Source organism: Jatropha curcas, chromosome 10 (assembly GCF_041381405.1).
Source record: "Jatropha curcas cultivar XTBG-Jc1 chromosome 10, XTBG_Jcur_1.0, whole genome shotgun sequence".
In the NCBI taxonomy this organism is placed as follows: Eukaryota; Viridiplantae; Streptophyta; class Magnoliopsida; order Malpighiales; family Euphorbiaceae; genus Jatropha; species Jatropha curcas.
The window spans coordinates 163175-174059 of NC_143160.1; the positions used below are offsets into that span (position 1 = coordinate 163175).

At 34.9% G+C, this 10885-nt stretch overlaps 3 protein-coding genes across 5 annotated transcripts; 2 read left to right on the forward strand and 1 right to left on the reverse strand.

Annotated features, from left to right (window-relative positions):
• The first annotated feature begins 54 nt into the window (after positions 1-54).
• Positions 55-1581, forward strand: LOC105646115 (uncharacterized). Of its 2 annotated transcripts, none has more exons than XM_012231889.4 (3): positions 55-611; positions 923-967; positions 1311-1581. In XM_012231889.4, the coding sequence occupies exons 1-3, from the start codon at positions 223-225 to the stop codon at positions 1369-1371; spliced, it is 495 nt and encodes a 164-aa protein (XP_012087279.1). In that variant the 5' UTR covers positions 55-222; the 3' UTR covers positions 1372-1581. The 2 variants fall into 2 exon arrangements, with proteins under 2 accessions (XP_012087279.1, XP_012087280.1); XM_012231890.4 differs by having other exon boundaries at positions 70-611; positions 1314-1581.
• A 544-nt stretch (positions 1582-2125) lies between these two features.
• On the forward strand, positions 2126-8193 carry NIAP (Major facilitator superfamily protein). Of its 2 annotated transcripts, none has more exons than XM_012231891.4 (6): positions 2126-2692; positions 4058-4326; positions 4668-4905; positions 5862-6399; positions 6502-6704; positions 7731-8193. In XM_012231891.4, the coding sequence occupies exons 1-6, from the start codon at positions 2489-2491 to the stop codon at positions 7995-7997; spliced, it is 1719 nt and encodes a 572-aa protein (XP_012087281.1). In that variant the 5' UTR covers positions 2126-2488; the 3' UTR covers positions 7998-8193. The 2 variants fall into 2 exon arrangements, with proteins under 2 accessions (XP_012087281.1, XP_020539794.1); XM_020684135.3 differs by lacking the exon at positions 2126-2692 and adding an exon at positions 2777-2970.
• Positions 8194-9247: 1054 nt separating this feature from the next.
• On the reverse strand, positions 9248-10555 carry LOC149492866 (uncharacterized). The gene is made up of 3 exons (XM_089726661.1): positions 10300-10555; positions 9846-10060; positions 9248-9731 (listed from the first exon to the last, which is right to left on the reverse strand). The coding sequence occupies exons 1-3, from the start codon at positions 10393-10395 to the stop codon at positions 9479-9481; spliced, it is 564 nt and encodes a 187-aa protein (XP_089582787.1). The 5' UTR covers positions 10396-10555; the 3' UTR covers positions 9248-9478.
• Between the last annotated feature and the right edge of the window lie 330 nt (positions 10556-10885).

Genomic DNA, 10885 nt, shown 5'->3' on the forward strand with positions numbered 1-10885 from the left:
TTTCTCGTTGTGCACTATTTTGACTCCGCAACTGTATGTATGGTGGTGGTTTCAGACAATACAACGAGTGGATGTATTTTCAGACGATACAATATGTGTGTGTATATATATTGGTGGCAAAGTAATTGCGAGCTCATTTTCCTGGCCGAGAAAGTTGATGCCACGTGGATATGAAAAGGACCACTAAGCCAAGAGATAATTGAATTAAGCAGTAGTCTGAAGATGAGAATGAAGGTGACTCTGTCACTCAAAATGATTATCCATACCCCAAATAATCCCGCTGCTTTAAGCATCACAAGATGTGTCAGAAACCAAAGAACCTCCACAGACAACAGCAGTTGTAGCTTGCACACAGCCTTTGCAGGATTTTTTGCAGCTTGCACAGTTGTAGCCTCCGCGGCGGGGGCATCGTCGATAGAAGGCGCGGAGACTCTATCAAACATACCTCAAACTTTATCCGGTGAGTGCGCCTCCTCAGCCAAGGAATGCAAAAAGCCTAGAATCCAACGACCGAAGTCGACCAAGGCAGAGTCATGCACTGTCAAGTGTGTCAATACTTGCATCCGTGGCGGTGAAGGCTCACCTGGGGAAGGACCTCTTAATATTAGAAGGTACAAACAAACTTCTCAAGTTTTTAGTGTTAAAACTCTAAGTTAATCCAATTTTATAATGCTGAAAAATGTATTATTTCTCAGGTCTCCCCTTGGTGTAAATCAAAATGTCTCGAGTTTTGAAGATTCATTAATTTTTATTGAAATTGAATTGATTTGCATGTTAAGACTAAGCATCGAATCTCATTAAAAGGATTGATTTTTAAATTTCACCAAACAAATCAAGGGTTATATGGAACTTTTCTATGGCAGAAAAAAATGACTCTCTAACACAGAATTGTTAATTGTTTCCCTTTCTTTATCGTTTGCAGACCTCTAGTGGTTTTCAAGCAAGGATTTCGAAGCCGTCAATACTGGTAACTTTTATCTTTTCTTATTTATCAATAGGAAGTGGATTCCATCAACAGTGCTTTTAGTGTCATATCATTGCATCAAAAACTGTATTTCGGATTTAGAATGAATTCTCAAAATTAAAATCCCTTCGTTACCTGATTTCTTCTTCATATAGACATTTTGGGCAATAGCCCTTCCTATCTGATAAAAAAGCATCCAATGATCCTGAGCCGATCTTCTCTATCATATTAGAATTTTGATAAAAAAAAAAAAAAAAAAAAAAAACCACTAATGTTAATGCATTTTATAAAAATAAAAAGAAAATTTATTACTAATAATATTCTTCTCTCTTTTGTTCTTTTCTAGCAGTTTGGTAGAGTGTTCGGATATCTGTAATTTGATTGGAGATGGAGATGATGGACCTTAACAACCATGGACTAACCTTCCATCTATCATTTGTTTTATTTTTATTTTTATTTATTTATTTTTTTTTTTTGAAAGGTTCCATTTATCAATTTAAGTTGTAAACATGCATGCAACCATTATAATTTGTTTATTTTTTTTGAAACTTACCATTATAACTTTTTTGATGGAATAAATATATTAGAAATACAATGTGAATATAATTTGTCAATAATTTTTAAATCAAATTTATTTTTAAATAAAATAAATTTTATAATTTAAAATATGTAACTTTTTACTTTTGAATAGATTTAGAATTAATATTTTGCCTTATTTACTATAATATTGTAGACTATGTTTAATATCTTGAATAAAATATGATAAGTAATAAAATAGGGAAGGAAATGGATTGAGATAGGAATTTATATTCCTATTGAGATAGGAAATGGATTGAATTAATTTTTTAATCAAAAAGTCTTGACTGAATTAATTTTAATCATTAAACGCACCAAAATTAAAGTTTGTGATTAATTGCTTTCAACTAAAACAAAAATTAATTGAAATTATTACTATTATTTAATTAAAATGAAAATTGAAATATTTTTATTTTTAATTTATTATTTATTTAATTTAATTAAAATTTTTGATTAATCGATTTTAATCAAAATAAAAATTAATTGTTATTTTTTTGTGAAAGGATGTACGACTCTTTATTTTTTTATCTTTCTGAAAGGATGTATGGCTCCTTAGTTGATAAGTATTTGATAAGTACGTAATTTAATTGGTAGACTTAGAAAGTTGAGTTGACTGTTGGCGTTGGGTCGATACGTGATATTTGAGAACGTGTCAGAAAAAGCCTTCATGTGACCCAAAACAATTCTTTTGTCTATTTTCTTGAAGGGCCCAAAATAACACTGGGCCAAAAAGCCCGAAAGAGAAAAGAGATAAATAAAAGAAATATTTTTATTTTAAATACTTAAATTAAATACAAGGTTACTGTGGGATGGAACTGCGATGGGAAGGAGTCAAAGTCCAAACCATGAAGGCTGGAAAAAGAAAGAAGAAAAACCAGAAAACTCAGTAATCGAGATTATCACTTTCTTGTGAATAGCATTCGCGTTAGCAAGACATAGATTTGTAAAATGAGCAAAAAGACAAACAAAACCGCCCACCTATCAAGCAATCAATCCAGGAACTTATCATTCAATGAAAACAAAAATGTCAGTTTCTTTCATTACTTGACTTATCGTGTCCACAATTACTTTCAACCTCAAGAGAGTATAAACCACAAAGTAGGAGAAGAAGAAGAAGAGGAAGGTAGATCCGCATTTATCATCGCCGATAAGGTTTGTCGCCCATCTTTAACAATACCCTTCTTATGTTTTTCCTCATTCTTTTATCTTCAATATGGCTCCCCGCTTTCGTTTTGGATTTTCTTTTCTTTTTTCTATTTTGGTGATTGATATTGCTGTATGTTGATATTCATACACGGGATATAATCTATGTTGATTGTTGTTCAACCTATGTTTCTTTATATTAAATATTTGACTGACTTTAAAGGCAATTCATCTTCCTTATCTTTGGTCTTCTACCCAAGCAAAAGTTTTCACTTCAATTTTTTCAGGTAATGCATGCACATTTCAATAGATATATAGATTCATATTAGTTGGTAAATCCTTTATTTTGTGAATGAAGAAACACTAGAGGCATGCTTTCTTTACCCTATGAATAAGCCCTTACACGCTTAGGAAAAAAAAAAAAAAAAGCTGATGGATCAAGAAAAGCAAAAGAAAGAGAAGCCATAGATAGGTTTCTTCCCGCTTCGCTTTAAAGGGTAGGGAAGGTGCGAGCTTGAAGTTGGTAGAAATGATCAGGTAGTACTCCCCATGATTCCGATCCAGAGTATGCTCCGGCAGAATACTTTTTTCTCCAAGGTTTTTGGAAGTCTGCCTTTAAGATTTTTGTTCAGGGTGTCTTTGAAATTTGTTAAGATGCTTATCATTAGGCTGTCGCATGAGATAATGATTATTACAAAGGTCAACTCTTTGCGCTTATTTCTTTTTTTCCCCGAACAAAAAGGTATGCTTTCCCTAGTTCAGTCCACAAGCAGCTGATTTTAAGTGCAAAGCCTGATTCTCAATCTGATCTGAAGTCTGAACGCTCAAGTGGCAGGCAAGAGTGATTCAGCAGTATCTGGTTAACAGGCCAGGCCATCTTAAAAATAAGCTCATTTTAATAATGAGCTTTGTTATTACCAAAAAGATGACAAAACTTCATTTTCTAGAAAGGTAGGGAATTGCTGATTCCACTGAATCCCAACAAATGTCATGATTATTAGGTGCATAAGGTGGTCTGATAATTAAAACCAAAATTGCAATATATTTTCATTATATTTGGTGGATTTCCAAATGGCATTGTGTTAAGATATTGAAATTTCAATGTCTAATCTAGTATCTCTCAGCATTTTGTTTTGGGCATAACCCCTTTCAATATGATATAAATTACAAAAGGAAAAGTTCGGTTCCACATATGAGCTTGACATCTTGTCAAATGCAAAAACATTCTTTTTCCTTTTAGTGATTAAGAAATAATTTTTTAAGGACACATTGTTTTTCTTATCCTATATCTGCAACTGTTTTTGCTTGTTTTACACTATTAAGTGGCACAAGCTACTGAGCTTCAAATTAAGCATTGTCTCTCTATAATTATAGATGGCAGATGAAGGCCTTGGGTTCACCATTGATGAAGCTCTTGTGGAAATGGGTTTTGGAAAATTCCAAATCCTTGTGCTTCTCTATGCTGGCATGGGTTGGATTTCAGAGGCAATGGAAATGATGCTTCTCTCGTTTGTAGGATCAGCTGTTCAGCATGAATGGGGTCTTACTTCTCAGCAAGAAAGCCTAATAACGAGTGTGGTTTTTGTTGGTATGCTGGTTGGAGCATATTCATGGGGCTTAGTTTCAGATAAATATGGAAGAAGGTGTGTGCTATAGCAGTTCTTTTTGTTAGTATCATTATTGTTTATTAAATACATTTCTTTGGTGCTTACTTCAGTGGCCCCCCTCCCCCGCCAAAAAAAAAAAAAAAAGAAAAAGAAAAAAAGAACCAAATTGCTTACATATCAAAAGTACTCTATATGCAATGTTTTACTTAATTGCTTGTCGAAGGAAAAACAAAAGAAAGAGAGATATTAGGACTTGATAAGCTATTTTAGTTCCTCATTCTTTCGTGTGTAGAACGAGCAGGCATTAGTTCTACTAATTCTGTGAGTTCTTAAAGTTTGGTCACTTAATTCATTCTTTTGGTTGTTTATTTGTTCAGGAAGGGATTTCTGGTTACAGCAATAGTTACTTCTGGGGCTGGATTTCTGAGTTCCTTTGCCCCAAACTATATTGCGTTGATTCTTTCTCGTTGTTTGGTTGGCCTTGGTTTGGGAGGTGGCCCTGTACTTCTATCTTGGTTTTTAGAGTTTATACCTGCACCTAAGAGAGGCACTTGGATGGTTATTTTCCAAGCCTTCTGGACCATTGGAACAATTTTGGAGGCTGCTCTTGCATGGGTATACTTATGATTTTATCATAATTTTTGGAATTTTTAATTTGATTTCTTATTGTATTTCAATCCTAAATTGTATACTCTAATCAAGCATTTAGGCAAGATTTTAATCTCAGAGACTCAGACAAGTTGGTTTTAGAAAAAATGAGGTTTTATATTGGTGTAATACCTTCCATCGACCAACATCTGTTAGTTCTTTGTTAAGGTTTTTCTTTCAGATCAGTGGATAAAGGATCTTTGACTTTGCTTTCCATTTAACATTTTCTGATGTGTATGTTAAATATAAAGTGGAGAACATTATGGGGCCTAAAATTTTATGAATCTTCTTGCTTTAGTCAATTGGTTATGCAGCATGGTTGCTGTTCCTTGCTATTTATGCATCAATTCCGGTTCTTCTAGCATTGATTATTGTCTTCTCTGTCATTATCAGCTTCCCAATCTTGCAAGTTCTGGCTTATTATTGCCAAGTGATATCAGTAATACCTCTCAAGACATCGTTGATGCATGAGTGAGGAGAAACTCTGAAATCTGTCAGGTTGTATCGGGATATGAAATTTGAAACGGAGTTCAATAAGTTCAAGGATTTTGCACTTGTAAAAGAAAAAGATATTCCATAAACGAATCTCGTAGATTGTTTTTGAAATTACACCTTTTTGATTAGTCATGTCCTCAGGATTTATAGTCTTTTTCTATATTACTGAACAATAAATAATTTTTACCCATTCCATGAAGTTCGACCATGTTAGATAGCAATTACTGTGCCTTCGTGGAATGCTTTGGATGACTTGAGAGTAATTTTAATTATGCATTGCAACTTTTAATTTTTCAAGAAAGTTTAATTTGCTCATTCATTCTTGAAGTTTGAGCCATGCTGATTGTTTTTCTATCTTTGAATTTTTAGTGAGATACATTAAACATGTATTCTGAAAATTTCATAATCCTTATGTTGTACTATTGTAGATGATCATGCCAAAATTGGGTTGGAGGTGGTTACTTGCCCTGTCTGCTTTGCCTTCATTGCTTCTCCTTATATTTTATATTATGACACCTGAATCACCGAGGTATTTATGCTTGAAAGATAGAAAACATGATGCCCTTAGGATCTTAGAGAAAATAGCCAAACTAAATGGAAAAGGATTCCCACCTGGTGTTCTAGTTACTGACCATGAAATTGAGCTACGGGACAAACGCCTTCAAGCAGAGGGTGGAAATTTGTTGTCACAACAAAATGATGAAGATGTTATCCAACCTCCTCCCAGGTGGAAGGATTCTGACATGGGGGTCTTCAGATCACTGTTAATGCTTCTATCACCAAAATTAGCAAGGTCAACCTTGTTATTATGGATTGTTTTTTTTGGGAATGCATTTTCATACTATGGCATTGTGTTACTGACCACTGAATTGAACAATGGGAATAATAAATGCAATCCAACTGGGATGCAGTCGCAAAAGTCTGGGAGCATTAACTATAAAGATGTTTTCATCACTAGCTTCGCAGGTAACATTTATTAGTAGATAGAAATATGTTAATCGTATGATAAAAGTGACTTTGTACTCCTTTAGTACCATCTGAGTAAAATCTAACTTTAATTTGCTAAAGAGTTTCCGGGGCTCATCCTGTCCGCTCTGACCGTTGATAGATTTGGTCGTAAACTTTCAATGGCGGCTATGTTCTTCATCTGTTGCATCTTCCTGCTACCATTGGTGGTCCATCAGTCTTCAGCTCTAACAACAGCCCTTCTGTTTGGAGCTCGAATATGCATCACAGAAACCTTCACAGTTGTCTATATTTATGCTCCAGAGGTATGTAAATCCATGAAGTTTGAATTTTCAATCGAAAGCCAATTATCATCGTACAGTTTTTAAGCATTTCATGAACAAAAGAACATATAAAGATAGTGCAAAATATATTTTATTTGTCTGCATGATAATTCATTGGCAAAACTGAATTTCCTTTATTCTTTCTTAGAAGCAGCATTATATAGAAATTTATTCTTTATGCATTATGATATCTACTATAGTCTGCAGTTGAAAATCACCGAGTATTTGGAGCCTGTCGTTTTATAAACCTATTTAATTGAAGCATGCACTCTCAGTGTGCAAGTGTACATCTATATAATATCTTTCAAGTTTTTGAAGACTCATGGATAAAAATATGATAAAATGAAGTTTTTAGAAAAGGTGGTTTTTCTCATCTTTTGGATCATATTGGCAATATTATTCCCACTTCATCTATTAAAAGTAGTAGGAGATTATTGTTAAAGACAATAACTGCTGTTCTCTCTGTAATAATTCGTCAGTATTAATTTCACAACATTTTTACTCTTTATGGCAATTGCTTATGAAACCTGAAAATTCTCTCTGTTGAAGGTAAATGTAAATAGTTGTTTGATTGTGAATGTAAAAGTACCTTCTTTTATGTAGGGAGGTTTGAACTCTCATTAGGTTAAGCCTAGTGTGGGCTAAAAGTAACTTAAAAGCTGATCAAATGATATCAATCTGGTATATCGAAAAATGTCCTTGGATTTGGGAACATTATGTATAATCATAAATGCAAGTCACGATCATGGCTTTGGTTGACATGATAATAGACAATATTTTGCGATGATGACAAACTATTCTTTATAGCAATATGCTGAACTTCTTTTTCCTCTCCTTACTATCTAGCTCTATTACTAATTCAGCTCTTGATAATGCACACACATATATCGTAAACAAACCTATCAACCTAAAATATGTGATATGTGCTGCAATTTATATTTAAGTTGTCATACTCATCCATGAAAGATAAGGCCGGGTAATAACTTTATTTCTTTATTCACGTTGTAGATATACCCAACTTCAGTGAGAACAACAGGTGTAGGAGTTGCAAGCTCAATGGGAAGAATTGGTGGAATGGTCTGCCCTCTTGTGGCTGTAAGTTTGGTCCAAGGATGCCATCAAACTACAGCAATTCTTCTTTTTGTGGGTGTAGTTTTTGCATCTGGGATCTGTGTCTCCTTCTTTCCATTTGAAACCATGGGCCGTGAACTGGCTGACAGCATTTCGAGTACAAAGCATGAAAAACCAAAGGCTAACACACAAGAAGAGGCGTAAAGTAAGCTATAATACTTCCTATGCATAACATGACGTGTTAGGTTGGGCTATAATAAAAAAGAATTGCCCAATTACTTTCTATGCAGATATACAGAAGTTCATGTATTTATGTGTGTATACTTTTTAGGGTCTGGAATTTCATTGTACAATTTTTTCATAAAACATAGTCAACAATAAATAATTGGTTCCAGTCTTATTTTGCTGTTTTATATATTTATATGCTTAACATACAGTCGTGATAAGGGCTCCTTCATCTGCTTTGGTCTTGTGGAGAAGGCATCCTTCTCCCAGCTTGAAACCACACCACCCCACCCCCCACCCCCACCTTCGAACCAAAAAAAAAAAAAAAAAGGGAGAGCCCTTGATTTCATATTCCATTCATTGCAAAAACTCACGGTCGAGAAGTATTCAGCAAGTGAAGAATTATTGCATTGCAAGTGAGTTCTCTCTTACCTTCTCTAGTTCCTCTGAACTGATTGATTGCTTTAGCTACTATATTTCTCATTAGTAGATAACTGGAGATGGAATGAAAGGACAGTTGCATCATGTTCAAATGGCCTTTTTAATTTTTCCGGACTTATTTTTACCTCAGAGCCAATAGATTGTTGATAGTGCCTAGTATGCAAGATTTAAAATCAGAAGAATTATATGCTTACAACATTTATTTTATTTATTTTTCTTTTTGTGGTCATTCAATTAATAGTATTGATAGAGTGTCAGAATTTGGCCTTATATAGGCTATATTTTGTTTTAATTCATGTCAAATCTGTAGTCTCGGCTCTTGTAATCTTCAGTGAAGAATAGGATTATCACTGATGCGTCTGTTGGTTTTGATGCAGGGCATCTTCCATAATTCCAAATAGCGACTTTGAATGGCAACCAGTTTGCAGAGTTGAGATTCATGCAGTTGCATCATGACTGAGAAGTGTAGACCCAGTTGGAATCAGTCAATTTGTGGAAATTTTGCTTCTGCAGAAACTTCGAAAGTCGATCTGAGAATCTAATTTCATTCCTAAAGGTTGGTCCTTTTGGCTTTGCCTGGCATGGTATTTCAGATAGATGTTCTGCAACAGTGAAACAATTAAAATGGGAAAGTTCTGCAAACTTCGTAAGTATGGATTTTACAAACGTTATGCTGCCACAAGATCATATAGTGTTTGATTGAAAGGAGGATGGATATAATTGTACTCGCAATGGAAAAGAAAAGGCAGAGTAGGCGGTCGTATCCACATAATTTGGAGTGGGAGAAATATTAGTAATTCAAAGAAAATCAATTATGAAATATCGTTATAATAAATGATTTGCTGGGAGAGCAAATCAAAGAACACAAATGTATGATATGATATGCTGGAAAGAAAAACAACAGGATAGAGAGAGACATTTTCACATCTAAATTGGAGTTCTGTGCTGGTATTTCGTAGTCAAAATTAATGCAGCAATTCTGGTCTTCGATGTCTCTTTTTTAGTGGCTGGCTTCGTTTTCAAATTTTGCTTTGTTCCTTTTCGTCATTTCCTGTGACCTGACTGTAATCATCTCTGGCGTTATCAGTGAGCATTAAGCAAACCAACCAGAAGAGGGAAGCATTCAGAGCCATAAAGGCAGCACCACCAAAGAGACCAGTTTTAGCTGTGGGACATGTAGTGTTGAGGTTATGATGCACATTCCGGGTCAAGTGCATAAGCTCAGTAATTGTCGCCCATAGCAGCATCCCTTCAGCCAACATGGTCATCCATCTGATTCATCATTCATGCAATCAGAAGAGTAGATTAAAACAAACCAGGAAATGTTTAACAAGCAGTAAAAAATGGTGTTTCATCATACAAGTGATGATGCTGGTATAAACTCACATAGCAATTTGGAAAAAGATAACCATTGTAGTGCTGTGAAATAAAGCCCTAGGAGGAACATCTTTCCCTTTATAGGGATGAAATATTGAAAAGAAGGCACCTATTGCAGACGCAGCCAGGAATGCAATGGAGAGGAAGCCGAAAATGGGAGACGGGTCTGATGGATAATCGCAGGTAACTAGTCCATTTGAAATGACTGCCTTTCCAGAAGCAGGCTGTGTGAGGAAAGGAGAATCAGAAAGAGATTTTTTCATTCAAGGATATCAAAAATACTTGCAGAATAGTCAAGAACAGTTAGTTTTAACTTCAGACTCTTTTAAAGCTATCCTAATAATGAATGCGTGCGTAGACATAGGAAATACAGATTATAAAGGTGAAGGCAGCTAAAACAAACGAAACAAGAAAATAAAGAATCAGTCCGAGAAACATGATTGGCAAGAATTGGAAATATTACCTTGTAGCGTTCAGCAAGAATTCCAAATACAAAAGCTTTGGCTCCAAGAGCAGCCACCGTAATAGCAGCGCGCCTGATACTAACAATATTAGCCATGTAATTATGATGGATCTCTCCCTGGAGAGGAGGATAATATTAGCGTCAGCCATTGTAGTATTTTATTTATTTTTATTGTCACTTTTCAACATCATTGATATCATCTAATTTTTTGCATTTCTTTCCTCGTCCTCGTCCGTTCAACATTGTTATTGTTTATCTCGCTCGCAGCTCAAAAAATTTGTAAGAAAATACAGCACAGCCATCACAAACACTGCTTCTAGATCGACCTCTTTCCGGTGCTGTGTAGCACCCTCCAAGCCAACACGTGCTATTGCGCTATTGGAGAGTTATGTATATAATAATATATAAGAATATAAAATTGGGTAGTTAAAGAGGTAGGCCCATGCACGGAGTTCAAATGGACCCAAACTCCCAAGCCCGGTAGCAGACGGACAACATAGCTTCTGCTTCTCAATCTCTTCTGCTTCAGTATACTGTATACATACATTACATTATACATGTACGCCTACTACAATTCGCTCGCATT

Excerpts from the sequence above, each read along its gene's own strand:
- NIAP (XM_012231891.4), top strand. The coding sequence starts at position 2,489 with ATGAGCAAAAAGACAAACAAAACCGCCCACCTATCAAGCAATCAATCC. Across the intron at positions 2,693-4,057 it reads CATTTATCATCGCCGATAAG|ATGGCAGATGAAGGCCTTGG; the intron begins GTTTGTCGCCCA and ends CTATAATTATAG. Across the intron at positions 6,705-7,730 it reads TCTATATTTATGCTCCAGAG|ATATACCCAACTTCAGTGAG; the intron begins GTATGTAAATCC and ends TTCACGTTGTAG.
- LOC149492866 (XM_089726661.1), bottom strand. The coding sequence starts at position 10,395 with ATGGCTAATATTGTTAGTATCAGGCGCGCTGCTATTACGGTGGCTGCT. Across the intron at positions 10,061-10,299 it reads TTCTTGCTGAACGCTACAAG|CCTGCTTCTGGAAAGGCAGT; the intron begins GTAATATTTCCA and ends TTCCTCACACAG. Across the intron at positions 9,732-9,845 it reads ATCTTTTTCCAAATTGCTAT|ATGGATGACCATGTTGGCTG; the intron begins GTGAGTTTATAC and ends ATGATGAATCAG.
- LOC105646115 (XM_012231889.4), top strand. The coding sequence starts at position 223 with ATGAGAATGAAGGTGACTCTGTCACTCAAAATGATTATCCATACCCCA. Across the intron at positions 612-922 it reads GGACCTCTTAATATTAGAAG|ACCTCTAGTGGTTTTCAAGC; the intron begins GTACAAACAAAC and ends TATCGTTTGCAG. Across the intron at positions 968-1,310 it reads TTTCGAAGCCGTCAATACTG|CAGTTTGGTAGAGTGTTCGG; the intron begins GTAACTTTTATC and ends GTTCTTTTCTAG.